General features: G+C 35.8%; 1 protein-coding gene across 1 annotated transcript in view; it reads right to left on the reverse strand.

The window, feature by feature from the left end:
* The window catches only part of LOC115919242 (protogenin A-like), a 52,843-nt gene that overhangs the window by 24,688 nt on the left and 10,143 nt on the right, over nucleotides 1-18,012 (reverse strand). Inside the window, exon 2 of the mRNA XM_030972572.1 lies at nucleotides 16,461-16,763. Coding sequence (XP_030828432.1) covers nucleotides 16,461-16,763 — 303 coding nt within the window. The remainder of the gene's footprint in view (nucleotides 1-16,460; nucleotides 16,764-18,012) is intronic.

The raw sequence follows: 18,012 nt of genomic DNA on the forward strand, positions 1-18,012 counted from the left end.
AAAGAGAGAGGGAGGAAGAGAGAGAGAGAGAGGAAGAGAGAGAGAGAGGGGGAGGAAGAGAGAGAGGGAGGAAGAGAGAGAGAGGGAGGGAGAGAGAGAGAGGCAGACAGAGAGATGGAGAGTCATCTGTATTTTCCTTGTTGGATGGAGGAAGACCCATGCCAGTATAAAAAGCAACGTTGCTTCACAACATGTATTGATTCTACAGCTATCATCGTCCATTTTTTTTACCGACATGAAAAGAGGCCCCTCATCCCTTCAGTACATTCATTGACAATGGTAGGCCTACATTTACGATTAACCTGTTGCAAGGAATGTACATGCAAGTTGTAGTTACAAACTGTTTCGTAGTATTTGTAAACGGGTGATGAGGTCATCCAGACGGAACTATTTTCACCAGGTGCTATTAGCACTGGATGCTTCCTACACAACACCAAACACAGACCACATGCATACGGTACACACAAACAAATGCACTACGCACACGCTGACCATTGCGGAAGGTCAGTGCCAAGTGCATCAGCTTAGCTCGGCTCCTAGTAGAGTAAAGCCTGTGTGTAGCATCAAAGGTCATTTAGAATAAGCCTAGATGCAAACACAATGGGGGCCCATTCAGGGTAAACTATGATCAAAATGAGATAGAGTTGCAAAACGTTTTTGTGTTTGCTACAAACCAGAATTGGCTCACTCAATGGATGCTAAATGGCAAAGCTGTGTGTGTGGGCAAAGCGGGAGGGAGGGTAAGCGCTACAATGAATGGCCTGAAATGGTCATTGCCATCTACAGCGGGGAAGCAAGATTTTATGGTCAACTTATGAGGCTTCTTGGAAATCATCAAATAGGTCAAACCCTGATGGCACAAATGGGCAAATGCCACAAGTTTGGGGTTAGTAGGTCAGTTCTGATGCTGTTTGGTTTATCTTGCCATGGCCATGGGGCTTTGTTCAACTTGATTATGAACTCCACCACTGATAGATCCACACACACACATTGGTGTGGCTTTATTTTGTTAACCTACACGTCCCACCTTACAATAAAAGGCAGGAAGTTGGAAAGTCCTGAATTGTGACATCATTATCACAACTCTCTTCCCTCTATTTATATGAGCCTGTTAAGCAATTCTAGACCTTTCATCCATTCAACTCAACAAAAAGTAGGATTGCGATGTTCTTACATCACCTAAACTGCTCTTTCCCTGAAGCCATCAATAGGTGGATTTACTCCACTGAACTGAAGAGCTGGAAAAAGAGTTGAACAGGAATGGGTAGGTGGGGGGGGGGGGGGTCAATAAATCATTACCCCTTATGTCACACTCTATTTTTAACTCCTTTATCTGTGTGAGAACTACACAAAGCAGAAAGGACTTTCCATCAGTTAACCAAGCTTGATTGGTATTAAGAAAGACAATTATATGACAGGGAATGAAGCGCAAAATCCTTTTCAAACATTTTAGAACCTCAAAGAAAGAAGAAATTTCGGCAATTAGCAGGTCATAGAAAAAAAGGTGTTGGAACAGCTTTTTCATCTAAAAGGTACTATGATATGTCCCATTTGCAGGCCAACAAAATGAAAAGGCTAAATTCCAATGGCATTTGAAAGATGATACTAATTTAGAACTTCCCTCAATACAGGGCTTGAAAATATTTTTTGTGCGAAAATAACAACCGTTAGTTATCCAATCGTATTTAGCGAGCGTGCTCGTTTAATTGAATAGTCTGATTTTCAGACCCTTGAACCAAATGGTTGTACGTTTTGTGTTGCACAAAGATTCAGTCAGCAACATATTGGCCATTACAAGAAATGGGTTATTGATATAGACAAATGCTCATGTAAACATTACAGCTCATTTTATGTATGTCATTACCAAAGAAAAAGAGAAGTCAGTCATTCACTCAAATGTGTCTGACAGTAAAGTCTAGAAAGTGAACAGGTGTCCTTGCATAATTTGAATACTAGGTGCTAGGACACTGCTAACGTTTAAATTTCACAGATAGGACATACGTGACAGATATAATTCCTGCAAATTTCTACAGAATTTGATGTTGGCTGCAAAAGGGATCCACTACCTTTAAAGTCCCTGTAGTGTTGGGAGCCCCAACTTTGATGGCAAAATTTCACTTAACTTGGATCATAATGTGAAAGAGGATGTCATTTAAGACACGCTTCTGCAAAGATTTCCCCAAAAAAATATGTTTGAAGACAAATATTGATAAAAGAATACATAACTTTGGTTATCTGTTGTATGCAGAAAACCTAAATGTTGTATTTATCAATATTCAACTTCAAAAACATTTGTTTTGAAAATCCTTGCAGAAATGTGTCTTGAATAAAATCCTTTTTCACATTATGATACAATTTTAGTGAAATTTTGCCATCAATTGGTGCTCCCAACACTTTAGTGAAGCTATAAGTAAAATGCAAGTGCTTCTCCCTATATACTTGCTCTATACTTGCGTACTTCTTGGCACAAATTGTAATATATCAGAGTTCATTTTGTTTCTGTGACACCCAGTTACTATCCAGACTCCCTTGGGTATACCCTAACTTCCTTTCTTCCTGGACTAACTCATTTTCAGACTTACAAGGTTATCAAGGGGGATATCTGGAGGCGACCACACAGTTCTATGACTCTTCACCCCTACAAAGAACCTTCCTCTAAACTCTCTACCCTAGCTCAGTCACACCCTATGCTCAGGATGGACTCTCCTCCAACCATGGATGCATGATGTGTTTGCCAACCAAAGCAGCAGTCTGTCGGCCTTTCTTCATCAGCTCAAGTTTGCCAAATAACCCGCTATTTTAAATATCCCGATCGTAAATTAGCCAGCTGATTTACATCTTCATCAGCCCGCAGTTGCAATTAGTGGGATATTTGGTCAAGAAAGTATCCCCAGAAATAATGGTCTTGTTTAAAAATATCCCACTATTTGGGAAATAGCGGGCTAATTTGCGCCCGTCCGAGCTAGTTTGTGATGAGTGTATCGTATCGGTCTGGTGAAGACGCAATTTTGAACTTCGGGATAATATCCCGAGTCTGAAAATAGCAGGTTATTTGGCAAACTCAAGCTGATGAGGACAGGCCTCATGAAGCTACGCCTCAGGAAGCTACATAAGGATGGTTTGCCATTTTTTATAGATACTTGACATAATACCAATGCAAAGGTAAACTTGCCAGTTTGGCTTCTGGTAAATGTTTGTGTCCATCATGTCTAATAGGGGATGGGGGGGGGGGGTCAAGAAACAATTTAAACAAAAATAAAAACATTGATCACTAGGCCCTTCCTTGCTACAATCGAATAATAGCTTTATGTACCCTTGCATATATTACACAATCTCTTACGAACCTGTGCTTTGCTATAACCCTGTAAATGATCATCGGATCAGACGCCGATACAGATCCGATCAGGGGTGATCGGAGAATAATTTCTGATCGCCGATCAATTTAAAAAAATCTGGAAAAAAATCAGCTTTTTTTTTTTTTTTTTTTTTAATGCCGAAAATGTTCAAGTTTTTGGCTATCAAATGCTCAAAAAAAATTCATGGCTGGGATTATTTTGTCATTTGGAGTTGTTGTAGACCATGTTTGTTGATATTTAGTGCCTTTTCATGACTTTGAAATTAATGATATTGGTCTAAGAGAAGAGGCAAAACATGCGGGCCGCCATCTTGGATTATAATGCATACCAACATTATAATCCAAGATGTTTTGCCTTTGCTCTTAGACCAATATTATTAATTTCAAAGTCATGAAAAGGCATTAAATATCAACAAACATGGTCTACAACAACTCCAAATGACAAAATAATCCCAGATTTAAAAAAATCTGGAAAAAAATCAGCTTTTTTTTTTTTTTTTTTTTTAATGCCGAAAATGTTCAAGTTTTTGGCTATCAAATGCTCAAAAAAAATTCATGGCTGGGATTATTTTGTCATTTGGAGTTGTTGTAGACCATGTTTGTTGATATTTAGTGCCTTTTCATGACTTTGAAATTAATAATATTGGTCTAAGAGAAGAGGCAAAACATGCGGGCCGCCATCTTGGATTATAATGCATACCTACATTATAATCCAAGATGTTTTGTCTCTGCTCTTAGACCAATATTATTAATTTCAAAGTCATGAAAAGGCACTAAATGTCAACAAACATGGTCTACAACAACTCCAAATGACAAAATAATCACAGCCATGAATTTTTTTTGAGCATTTGATAGCCAAAAACTTGAAAATTTATGTCATTAAAAAAAAAAATCAGCCGATTTTTTTTTTGTCGATCTTCCGATCCGATACCGATCAAAGGTGCGAGGGTGTCGCTACGATCCTCCGATCCAATCAGAGCCCCAACTTACAGGGTTACTTTGCTATATTATTGTGGTCTCCAGGGCCCCTTTGCACAAAACTTACCATTGATGGTAACTTTAGGTGGAAATAATAACAATCAAACAAACGCTGGTTTTGTTTTGTTTTGCTTTTAATCCTTTAGTTCCGAGAGACTGAGACCAATTAAAAAGATGCCTTTCACCACAGTAACAGCTCATTGGCTCAGAGGGAGGTAATTACATGTACATATAGATTCAAATAAGTGCTCTTTTCTGGAAAGTTCCAAATACAATGAGAATATTTTGAAGGGAAACAAACGCCCTTATTGATGTGGTAGAAATGGTCTATCGATAATTCTTCCTGGCTATTGCTGGCATAGAAATTAGGACTGATTGGGAATAAAGAAAATCCTAATCCTTGTGCGGGGAAGGATAAGATAAATAGAATAAGAATTGGATGACTCTTACATGGCTCAATACCCTCATTGTGGGCACATCACATCCCATATCACTCTCTCCCTTTGCAAGATGAATATCAGCTTTTTCTTCTTTTTAACCAAGCAGAGAAGCAGTTGAAGGGTTTTGATCATATTTATCTGTTTTTATCCGTTTCTTACGAAGGCATTTAGCATCATTTTAAGGATTGATATACTAAGTTACGACATCACGTGCACATAAAATATTAAAAAAGTAACAACATCATGTTACCACATCATGTTGCACATAAACTCTGCTTCCTTCAAAAAAAGCTTTAGGCTCCAATATTTGATTGTGGGTAGAACAGGTAAAGTGACATTTGAATATATATATATATATATATATATACACAGTAACTTATTTATGTTAATAATAGTTCCATTTCTTTGAATACTCTACTGCACGTAATACAAAGTATATTAATACCCAGCTGTAGCTGAGCCGCCATAATAAGGCCCTAAAACTTAACCTGCATACAAGTATGAATTATTCTAATGAAGACTGATTCATCAAATGTCAATGGTGTGAATCCTCTTTCAAGCGCAGGCTACCATAAAACCAGAAACTGTTTCAGATCTAGAACTTTTGAAATACAGTATTCAAAATATTTTAGTATTGAATTTAATTGCACATGAGAATTTCAATATAAATTTAGTATTATATTTACATGTAATTGTAAACTGTATCTGACATATTGTAATGGTAAAACTGCAAGTCATTATCATTCTAAGTGGATTCTTATGATTATATTTAGACTGCTCGAGGGCTTCAATTTCCACTTTGATAAATCATGTCCCTTCTGAGAATTTATTATATCTGGGACACCCACAGTTTTATTTTTATGACTGATGTAGAAATATATGTAGATTCCAAATCTTAGCTGGGTACGTGAGTAACATACATGTACAACTTAGCTTCCATTTTACAGGAGAATCGTCATGTTCCACTGGCCCCTTCTGTTCTGTACAGTAGGTCAGTCTCATTATCTCCCTCGCTCATATTTGTATAAATTTCCATCTTTCTTGACTCTCATTTGGACTAATTCTTTGGACAATAAAATGTCTCCAATGTATCCACTGTAAACCCAGAACAGGTTCCTTGCATAATTTGAATACTAGGTGCTATGACACTGCTAAAATGTTAATTTCACAGATAGGACATACATGACATATTCATAATTCCTGCAAAGTTCTACAGAATTTGATGATGGCTGCAAAAGGGATACACTACCTTTAAAGCCCCTGTAAAGTGTTAGGAGCCCCGAATTCGCCAAAAATCAATATGATAATTTTTCATAAAATCAATCCACTTTACAACAATCTTATTTATGCATTTGTGTAGGGGTATTTTTTTGTTTTTTTATTTTATGGGTTTATCCTATTGATTTTTTCATGAATACTGCATCCATCTTTTCAATTCTGAATTACTCCACTTACCCACAAGTATACATGTACAGGAACCAAGCAAGATTTAAAACTTTGAAAAATCGGGTAAGGGATATCTATGACAAGTGTCATGGCTCTACAGGGGCCTCCAAAATGATGACCAAGTTCTAGAGAGTAGCAAGGTAGCAAACATGTTCAACTTACAAAGGTCAAGTATTTCAAGAGCCATTGTGACCAACACATGCTATCGCCTACCATATTCTCATTTTGGTCATATATTTTAAATTACCGCTTGGTATTACTAAACTTCTTTTATGTAATGTTATTGGTAAAATGGTAATATTAAAATTAGCTACAGTTTTATAGGAAAATAAAACTTCTTGAAATCTTTATTGTTTATATGTAGAACATTTCTCATAATGCCACCAGTGTAGTACTTAAAATAATTGGATTAAGGATCATGAAAATTGACAACAAAATAAGTTCTTTAAATTAATTGTTAAAAGATGGTATCATTTTATATGATCATACAAAGTATCAACATTTGATGATTCGAGCATCTTTCTTTTTTTGTAAACATAATATATTCTTTTGAAGGGAATTGAACTTTATATCAATGGAAAGCTGAATGAATGTAGAATACAAATATAAAGGAATACACAAATAATTTCCCTTTCTGTATTGCACAAAAGCAAATTAAAACCTTATATTCCACAGTTCTCTAGATTGCAGGTCAACAGGCGTCAAATTTGCTGCATTTAAAGTGACAACATAACACATGCACTCGATCAACTCACCTTTTTTAGCTGAGGCGATGAGCCATGCTTAATTAATAAAAAGTCATTGTGACTATCCGTACTACATGTGTAACTAAGATGATGTCATCAAGTCAATGGCTAGTTTTTAGGTTGACAAATTCGGATTTGCAAAGCTTTAGAAGTTTAGATTGAAGTTTTCAAAGAGCTGTTACTCCTCTGACAGACACTAAAATAGCATATAATTGATATCATTGTAATCTATGGCTTACATACTCTTTCCGTTGATATAATGTATATGATTGAACAGGGAATAATTTTCCTGGTATCGCATCGCAATTTGCTATGCATTTTTGCATGACTGCTATACAAAATATCTTTTGTGTAGCAGTTTTCTTCCATAGAAATGTACAGAATTTCATTTGAAATATTTATCCATCGGCTGAAATTGCTAATCAAAAAATTTGAGGAAAATTATTCCCTGTTGAATTAGTTCAGATGCCTTTAAAGTGTACCAATTTCTGACACATATCTTATTATGTATGTTACTACATGTAGTTCCATGTTGTACTACTACATTCAAAATATTTGCTTCAAATATTACCTCTGTACAGAGAGTTTTCAATTTTAAATACACGCTCAGCTGACATACATGTACATGTTGCTTTGCTTCTACATGTGTAAATGTATGTCAACTGAAAGTGTATTTGAAATTGAAAACTCTCTTTACATTTAAAATATTTGAAGCAAATATTTTGAATGTACAGTAGTAGTACGACATGAAACTAGTAACATACATAATAAAATATGTTAGAGATCGGTACACTTTAAAGGCATCTGAACTAATGTACTTGTGACGACCCTGTTGGTATTAAAACAGCTAAGTACCTGCAAGCTGTTATCAAACCTCGACATCCATCGGATCATGAAGCAAACATAATGAACAAGGAGATTAAATGAACATGATAGATTGCTTTATCCCCGGTATATAGCCCTATTTCTATGAAAAATCATTCATCATTTACAAATGGGTTTTCAAGAGCTATACAGTTGTTGATGACATGGTACTTCCGTATTTGTGTCACCACAAACACTCAATATTTCTAAAACCATCTGCATCTCATGAATTAGAAATGAAGGTTCTGCTAACAGGAGCTCAGAGTGATTAAAGCTCTTGAAAAAATGAAAATAATATCCTTAAGTAGCTCCCGTAACAAGCTGTAAAAGCTTACACTAAACAAATGAGATTAAATGTAATTGCATCTTTAAATACATATTAAAATGAAGCAATAGAAACATCCACTTGGTCATACCTTTATGGTTAATCATTAAATCTTGAATTCTAATTCTATATATTCCTTGTTGGAACACCGCCAGTGATTTTCATCTCATATTTGTGCAGTGAACTGTTGAGAATCAATCTGAGGTTTAAAGATTGTTCTATAATCGTAAAGATCAACAAATCATTTATAGTGCTGATGATCCCCAGTGATTTTCACATGAAAACAAAAATCTGTGATGCCTCTTATGGTGTTTGTACGGTGAAAACAGCCTGCAATACAAGTATACCTTTTTCTGTAAACTAAAGGCTGTGTCTATATGTAGATATATACATGCACATGTATTTATCTTGCTTTTCCTCGCAATCATGTCTATGAAACTGGCATATGATTGAGAGGTCTTCTTTCATATTTTAGCAATATTAGTCCCATGCCTTTGACCATGTGTCGGATTTGAAGGAGAGTGAATACCATAACAAAGTTTTCATTGGAACGCAATTATCAAGCATCAAATAAGTTTACCGGGAGTTCAGAAGCGAAAAGGTCTAGAAAGATAATTTTCGAACACCAAACACCTGTTTACCAAGTCTCTTTAAGATGATGATACACCCACACAAGCGGGCAGAAACCTGCTGGACATTCAAGCCTAATACTAGTTTGCAGAGGTCAATTTTTGTGATTTGCATTGGCATGGAGCCAAGCTGCTGCCCACACAAAACAGGACTTTGAGCAAGCATATGCATAGGAGATTGCAACCTCAACTTGGCTTTGATTTCCCCAACTCCATTGATACCAGGCCTGTTTTCTTTCTTCTCTCAACCACAGAGGGATAAAAATGGATTGGTATGTCAACTATTTTGTACGAAGGAAGAGCTTTTCAGGGTGCTTCCTAGGTTTACCATTCATTTCCACGAATACAGTTAGCCCCGTGCAATCAATAAAGAATCGCCATGACGAACTTTGCAAACAAAGCACACTAGAACCAGAAAACCAAACTCCTCTTTTGTTTATTTTTGTGTTGTGTTGTTTTGTTAACTTTCAGTTCCTTGGTTTTTAGCCATTTGCTCATTTACCTATTTAGTCCATAAACATATTAGAGAAGAAAAGAGGGTTTTGTTGACTCGTATGAATAAATGTTTTCCACTTCGACATCATCAGAATTTCTTCCACATTTAACATGTAGAGAATTGGCTTGTATATTTTTCCTATCCTTACTGAAAAAGAACGAGTTCAATAACTCAATGCCATGCCATTTCATAATTTATAGATTGCTAACATTATAAATAACTCAAAATAAACAAGGCCTGTGGTAGAAGCCATGATAAAACTCTATCTACTGATATAAGCTATTTTGGCAGCAATCAGTAAATATCATATAACAGCGCCTCTGTGAATCAGGGGAGAATGAAGAGGACAAGTTCACTCTCTTCATGCAAGCACAGCTAGCTCACCAGATAATTCTAAGCATGAATTTTGGGCACAAAGCCAAGTGCACCATTTTCGCACTCAAGAACTGCTGAGCTGCATGGCCGAACGTGGGACAAAGCACGAAGCGGGGGTTTCCTTCAGTGCGCCGCAGCAATGCATGGTCGTACTGAATTACAACAAGCACTGCATGAATAACAACCCACAAGGTGTTTTGACGTGTGCATGTAATATGCATTTATTCATCCATCAGAGTGAGTACCTGTGTAAGAGTTGCAGGCTGATGTGTTCCTAAAAGGCCGCTTGGAGTAAATAAGAGTCACATGATCTCAGATGTCCATATTGTGATTTAAGGGTGCACAATTTTAGAGGTGGTGCAACTCCTGTGCTGTGTGCCCTGAAAATGTATCTAGGCCATGAACCAAATACACTCCTACATAATCACTTTGAGTCCGACTAAAAACAAAACAGTCATTTTGAATAAGCCTTTGAAGATCAGATTGATCAATTAAGCATTTGTACATGTACAGTACTGTATGTGCAAAATCAGTTTAGGAATCAATCCATGGAAAAGAAAATTCTCATCAATTTCTAGAAGATTGAGATAACTCTAGATTAAGCTGGAAAATATCAGAAATATTGTATAACAGATGTTATCATGAAAACAGATAGGCCTGCCAAAAAAAGTACCAGTATCTTTTTAAACACAGTGGGTGGTTTTTTATTATAAATATATGTATTGTGATCTCCGACGACAATTGCCTGTGAATTACAAGGTCAGGAAACTTACCAGCCTTGAGCATTTAAACGATTTCCAATTACATGTATATGGCATCTGTTTTGATCATTTTCATCATTGTTTTGATTTTGACACAAAGCAGCACAAGTGTACATGTACATGTACATACAATGTACATGTACACATGTGCAGGCACCCACTCAGCTTCAAGTTTCTTAGTCATGTACTCCTCAAAAGAATTGTCATGCCTTGTAGAATGTAAATATACCTAGGGGTCAAAGAACTTAAGTTAGTAGTATCAGTTCATTTAGGTGATATTAAATGGACATTGCCCCTGTTCACATTGTAAAGGTTTTGTTTGGATCATAGCCTTCCATAGGGCTTGTAACCGAAATGATGTTAGACTTCAGTTTTTAGTCAAAACAGTTTAACCTACGATTACTCTTATTGTAAGCAAAACCGTTAAAGACTTTTATTAAAATGGTATGGAAGAAAAGCACATGTAAGCAAAGTTTTCATCTCAATGATGCCAATCACCTCCATGTCATTTCACCTCGTCTGCACTCAAGAGTCTGTCTCAATCTTTTAATAATTCTTTTTTTTAATTTTTGTTATTACCAGAACTATTTATTTTCAGATTGTTGCACAGCTATATTGCTCAAGCATCAGTTTATTTTCTATTTTCACTGTCAACTTTAATAACAGTTTCTTCTTTTTAATGGGTTTTGAAATACATTGCTTCACTTCACTTCCGCCTTTGGAGATGATCCTCTGCTGTTAAACCAGAGCAATGCCCATGAAATGAAATACATTGTGCAGATCTAAGCCCTAAAAATTCTCTCTTATATAGGATTCTATGAAGAACACAAAAGCTTGGGAAATTATAGCAAATCAAAACGTATGCCTGGCTTATTTTCAATAGGGGCATATTGGCCGATATTAGCACCATGTTCATTGTGTACATTAGCCGTGTGATATTCATTAACCGCGTGATATACATTTAGCATTGCTTCATTGGCTTCCTAACACACCTACACATGTATACAGGTGTTAGTGTTATGGAAAGAGAAAATCAATAAGCAAACTACCCAGGCAACTCAATATGATTATACTACAAATACAAATAATTTGTTTGTTTTAAGAATATTTGATTACTTTAATTGCTGTATAGTTTTGATTCTTAATGTTTTCAGATTGTGTGATAATTTTTACAACATTGACATGCAAGTGAAGCTGTTTTTATCTTGTGAACTGAATGTGATTGGGCCAGCTGGCTGCCAGGTTTAGTACCAGTAGGAGATATCGCAGTTTTATGACATGGTGTAAAAAATTGATTTTTCACTTTGAAACCTCTGTACACGAAAAAGGAACAGTTTAAAGGTACTATGTCCCATTTGCATGCCAAAAAAATGAAAAGGTTAAATTCCAATGGCATTTGAAAGATAATACTATTTTAGAACTTCTCTCAGAACCATTTTCAGACCCTTGTTCTGAATGTTTGTACATTTTGTGCTGCGCAAAGATTCAATCAGTTTATTATGGCCATTACAAGAATTGAATTATTGATGTAGAAAAATTCTCATGTACCCTTCGCACTTTACAGCTCATTTTTAGAATGTTATTACCTAAGAGAAAAAAAGTCAGCCAGTCACTCAAAAGTGTCTGACAGTGTCTAGAAAGTCTAGAAAGTAAACGGGTTTCCTTGCATAATTTGAATATTAGGACACTACTAACGGTTAAATTTCACAGAAAGGACATATGTGACTTATTCATAATTCCTGCAAAGTTCTACAGAATTTGATGTCGGCTGCAAATGGGACATAGTACCTTTAAAGAAAAAGTTAGTTCATTATTTATTTTATTTAATCCAGTTTTCATAGTGTAATTATTCAACCCATTGATAGATTTCATTAGTAACTACATGTATTTTATTGCCGAGTCAAAAATGGGCCAGAGCTGATTTCCTCGTGGCTGAACACTGCACAGATCACGTATTCTCAATATTGGTCAATATATACTGGGTGTTCTAGGCGAGCATATACCTGTATAAATATTTACTCAGGACTCAACTGTTGTCCATGTCATTTGACCATAATGTGACAGGAGTTTGGATAGCAAAGCATTCTACTAGGCCTTGAAGGGTTGAAGTATCATGCTTATTCAAGAACACTCACGACCACAAGGTTCATGGCCCTTCATGTGTATGTGTGTGGCTCTCTCTCTCTCTTTCTCTCTCTTCTCTCTCTCTCTCTCTCCCCCTCTCTATATCTGTGTTATTAAGTTAACCCACATCCGTAGCTGTGTGGCAGTGATTATGACCTCGTCATCCCTAGTCCCACCTTTCACACAGTAGTAATTGCTATTGATCCCACAACCATCTGCACATTTGTTTCAATGGTGTTTTCATACAAGCATGAATCAGTCAATGTTAATTTCAAATTCAATATGCCATTCTACCATTTTCATTTCTTAAGATGTAGCTTAAAACAGGCGGTCAACCGCGGCAATGGCTGAGATCAAGTGCCAGTTTTATTACATTGCCTTCAGAAGTCGATTTCCATTTTAACTTTTACAATATTGCTACAGCAATCCCTACATATGGGACTACAGTAATACTATACAACCTTGGAGCATTTTATTCCGAAAACACCCATTGACAGCCACCCTCACAGTATTCACAACTATATTCTATTTTTGCTTTTGTTTGTTGTTTCGCTATGGTTTGTTTTTATGATGTTGTTGATTTTTCAATTCTGTTCAACTTAATGTTGTTGCTTGATAACAAAAAAATGATTAATACTATTCCAAATCTATTTCATATTGCTACAGAACTTTCATCGGAATAAAACACATACATGTAAATCTGACTTTTTGTAAAGCATACTTTTTTCACACACATCCATACATAAATAGTCTTACACAGTAAAAGTAAGAACACAAGAATGATTTTGAATGTAATTTCCCAATCTCCTCTTTGAAATTTGCCATGTGACTGAACAGGTGGCTCGCTCATCTCACCTAGTTTCCATGGTAACCAAAAAAGAAGTCAAAGGTTATGCCTCACTGGAGTACAGTCTGTCTTTCCAGGTCTACTAGTCAATAGTCATGGGCCAGGCCAGAGCTGGGAGGTGATCCCTATAACCCTGCATATAAATGTATTTGAACTACATGTACATGTAGATAAATGCGTTTAGGCACTCCATATGCATGCTGTAATAATTACCTTCCTCTCAGCCTCAAAATGTACACTAAAAGATCCATTTTGAAAGTGATTTCCTGTGTACGGACAAATATTTTTACTAACAACTCCACACTCAAGATTTGCCAATACCACATGTGTGGAAATTTAGGCCTATTTGTTCATGATAATCTTAGGAGAAAGTGACCTGGGATTCTGGGAACACACATGTACATGGACTAGTCATTTCAAGCTTATTCAGAGATCAACTTGATGGGAAGAACCACAACACTGATATTTACATACCGTAAACCTCTATGTATAAGACACACTTTTTTGCCGCCAAAAAAAATTGAAAGTCAGGGTTGCGTCTTATACACAGGTACGGGGTTTTTTTTAGTTTCGATTTATGCCCCTCCACCTGGCGCTATGCCTGGCAATGTCTCCCAGCTCAGTAATCGGTGTGTTGACTCACCACTCGGAAACTAGAACAACACTCAAATTTGTCTGTCATCTTGGTTTGAAAGTAATCTTTCTAATAGATCTCAATATGAAATTTATAATAGTAATTCCTCAAAATTTTCTTCTATTGCAAACGGCGTACCACAAGGTTCTATCCTAGCTACTCTACTGTTTTTAATTTACCTTAATGATCTTACACATTCTTCTATAAACTATATTGTTACTTTTATTTGTGACAAGTTTTTTTTGTGTTTTTTTTGCCCCCAGAATAGGGGTGCGCCTTATACACAGAGATTTACGGTAATACTATCAACAGAAATAAGAGCTCTGAAGCTTAAATGTTTGAGATATTAGATTAAGGTAGGTTTGTTTGAACAACCTCATTTTCAATTAGTTTGGCGGTATATGTACAATAAATATGGAATTTGTCAGATTTTGATGAATTAAATATGAAAATAGGCTCTATCATGTAGCCCCCTTTGCCTTTGACAACTTGCGAAGAGCTGAAGTGGGCTTGAATCAAGGTGTAATGATTTTCTGTTCTTTTTTAATTTTGAAAAAGTGTGTGTTTGCTGACCACCCTTCCAGGTTTTGTTTTTGTTTTTCAATATAAACTCTTGATTATTTAGATATTTAAAATATGCATTTGAACTCCAATTTAAGAAATTTTAACAGCATAAGGGAATCAGTCTAAAGATACTTGTCATCTATTCAAATAGCAGTAATTATCTCATTTTATCATTAGCAGTGGGGAAAGGTCCTCTGTTAGCTTGACATTACGATTACATAATTATAGAGAATACTCTGGAGAAGAGTCAAGATCGGAATGCCATTATGCAACACGGACCCTGACTTACCAATTAATGGTTCGCCTCGAGAGGAAGAAAACTCATTTCCTATATAAAACAGAACCAATGAAACAATTGACATTCCTGATACTGGACAAATCGGGTTGAGCTCACCCCTTCCCTCCTGGCCTCTTTATCAAATCTTAGGTTGTCTAACAATCTCTTCTAGTCAATTAGTATTTGATTTTGTAATGCGTAAGTTTGATGTCAGAGGTTTCATGTAAAATTGTAAACAAATGTTCATGACATGCATTTAACTTCATTCTTTTTCTTTTTTTTAGTTAAACAAAGTGGTTAATCAGTTGAGACTACATGATCTAAAGATAGGGGTCAGAAATGTCACTAGACAACAGTTCAATATTTCTTGAAGCCTGTTTGCACTTGATAGGAGAACAAGCAATGGATGTTCATGTCGACTACGTAAGACCTCCTTTGTGAGGATTTCATCACAACCTGTCGCCACTTCCCCATAACAAGTGCTCAACAAGCTAGATCTCCCATCTAACGTGGGTCACTACTATAGATCAGCATGCCTTGTACTACATTGTATACAGGCAAACACAGGTTTGTTTATGTGTGTCAAAAAGGTTTTGTTAACACCTTCCAATTATATTTGTCATTCATCTAAAAAAAATCTGAATGATATTTTAAAATGTCAATTTATTTTACTTAGAGAGGTGAACACTACGGGGTGTCTTTAAATTTTGATTGGCTACATCTTAAAAAGTACAAAGTTGTCCTCATTGAAATTTCATAGGTGATAAGTGAAACTTAGTTTCATTTTTGTACGACATAGAGATATTGCTAATCAAATTCTTGTTGCATTTTTTGACACAGTGGTTAAAATCCCTATGAATTATGTACTGAAGCAAATGCCACTTTACCACTTGTGTTTCAAATCTCCTGGGATTTATTACAGCTCATGTTAATGGGATTTACAGTTTCATATCTCCATCTGATCCAGCTCAAATAGATTATGTTTACCTATCATTTAACTAATTACCTCTATCAAATTTGCTGGAATGTATTAATGTAATACCAGTAGAGGACAATTTAAAAACAAATTCAATTGGGGGCCTTTAGCTGTTGCAGAATATTGCTTGTTTTGTGTTTTCTATAACTCTATAGAACTTTTACTTGATTAAATACTTAACTGTAAGCAGAACAAATACATATTTCCTGGGTAAACATGATCCATTACACAAAATATATAGAACAATTATATAAATTTGTTAGTTATCTAAAGTTGAAGTCTATACTATCATTCTGAAATCCCTTTTAGCTTGGATATCCCCACATACAACATAGAATTATGTAGAAACGTCAAAAGAATTAGTATCTAATATAATAACATTTTGGAACCCTGTGAACCATGTACTAAATAATTCAAAGTAATTTGTGTCAAAATTAGCAGGTCACGTTACATGTGAACTATTCTCCCCTTTTTTTAAATTTTGGTATCAACTATCAATTGATATCACTTTGAGGAAATTCAAAGAACACTATTCTATGTTCCTTCTTCCAACTTTCAAAGGATATCTTCCTGGTTATATAAGCTGCGGTGAAACAAGTACCACCACAAGGACAACTACTTACCAGCAATTTGGAGAAGTGCTTCCTGACTGCACAGAGTCCCCGTCTCATTTTTAACACAGCACCTGTAAGACCCAGGGTCCTTCTGGGCCCCCACGCTATCTATGTACAATGACCCGTTTGCTAGCACATACGAGTGTGCATTATGAGTAGTGTTTATCACATGATGGCCAAAGGTCCATACTCTCTCGTACGGCCCATAGTAGCCTGGCGTATCCACCCGACAATCCCATGTCAGGGGCTCCTCTGGAAACGCAATCACATCTTGAGGTTTCTTGATAACAATGTCACTATAAACAGTTGTGCCTGCAGAAAATGAGGGAAGAGAGTGGAGAGAAAGAAAATATATTGTTAAATACCAGAAAGGATACTTTTTCAAAATATTGAAGGTAAAAATATAATATGAAGATCAATATATCAAATTGTCAATACACATGTAGTTCAACTGTGAACCATTACATAATCAATAACAAAAAAGTACTTATAAATTATCATTTCTTTAAGTCAAGAAAACTAAAAATGCAATCAAGTACCATAGTCTATGGGTATATTATCGGTGAACATTTCTCACGATTCACTGGCTTATATTTTGTTTAGAATATAAACAATGCTCATACAGCCCAAAATCCATCTTTCTACACATCTGATTTGGTAAATAAACTTTTTCACAAAATACATCATTCCTATTTTATAAATATAGAGAAAGGCCTATATGATTTGTGGTTGAAATTAAAAGAATACCATTGGTTTTTCTTTTTTTCTAAAGAGAGAAAGAGAGAGAGAGAGAACCTCTCAGGCAATGTTTCACAAAACAAATTCAAGAACGAGTTCACTGACATCTCATGTATTAATCTGAATACATATATTTCAGTGGGGTGTCAGCGAACTTGTCATTATGAGTGTTTCATGAAACGCTGCCAATGTCTTTACTATTCCATCATCTTTGTATTGTAAAGAAGGAGAAAGCTAATGCACCATATTCCATAGACCATGATTATTGTTGAATTCTTATTCTGGTTGTAACTCATGACAGAGCAAGTTCTGACTTCCTGATTATGAAGAAGGAGGATGAGGCATGGATTAGCCTCAGAATTGGCATGCATCACCAGTGAGGATGACCCCAATGAAAACAGATAGCTTCCTTCTATTGCTGAGTGACAAAAAAACTCTGCTCCTCGCTTCTTGCATCTGGATTATTTAAAACTACTATGTCATTCTCTCACTTTTATTTCACCACAAACTTGACAAACGGACAAACAAACAAAGTATACATTGTAGCTGAATGTACAAAAAGAAGTTCACAGAGTTCTGTCCTTTAGGACAGTTATTATCATAACTTGCACAGGGAGGAATCAAAATGAAGATCAGGAAAAACTACATGTAGAAGGCAACAACAACAAAAAAGGGGGAAAAGGGCAATTTCTGGTACTTAAAAAGCGACCCAATATAATCAGTATATTTATTTCCATTGTACATGTATATGTTGCGTTCACATAGTATATTTTTTCAATACGATTTCAGTTTATTTCCATAAGATATGTACATGTATTGTGTT

Source organism: Strongylocentrotus purpuratus, unplaced genomic scaffold (genome assembly GCF_000002235.5).
Source record: "Strongylocentrotus purpuratus isolate Spur 01 unplaced genomic scaffold, Spur_5.0 spur5_scaffold_6, whole genome shotgun sequence".
Taxonomy (NCBI): Eukaryota; Metazoa; Echinodermata; class Echinoidea; order Camarodonta; family Strongylocentrotidae; genus Strongylocentrotus; species Strongylocentrotus purpuratus.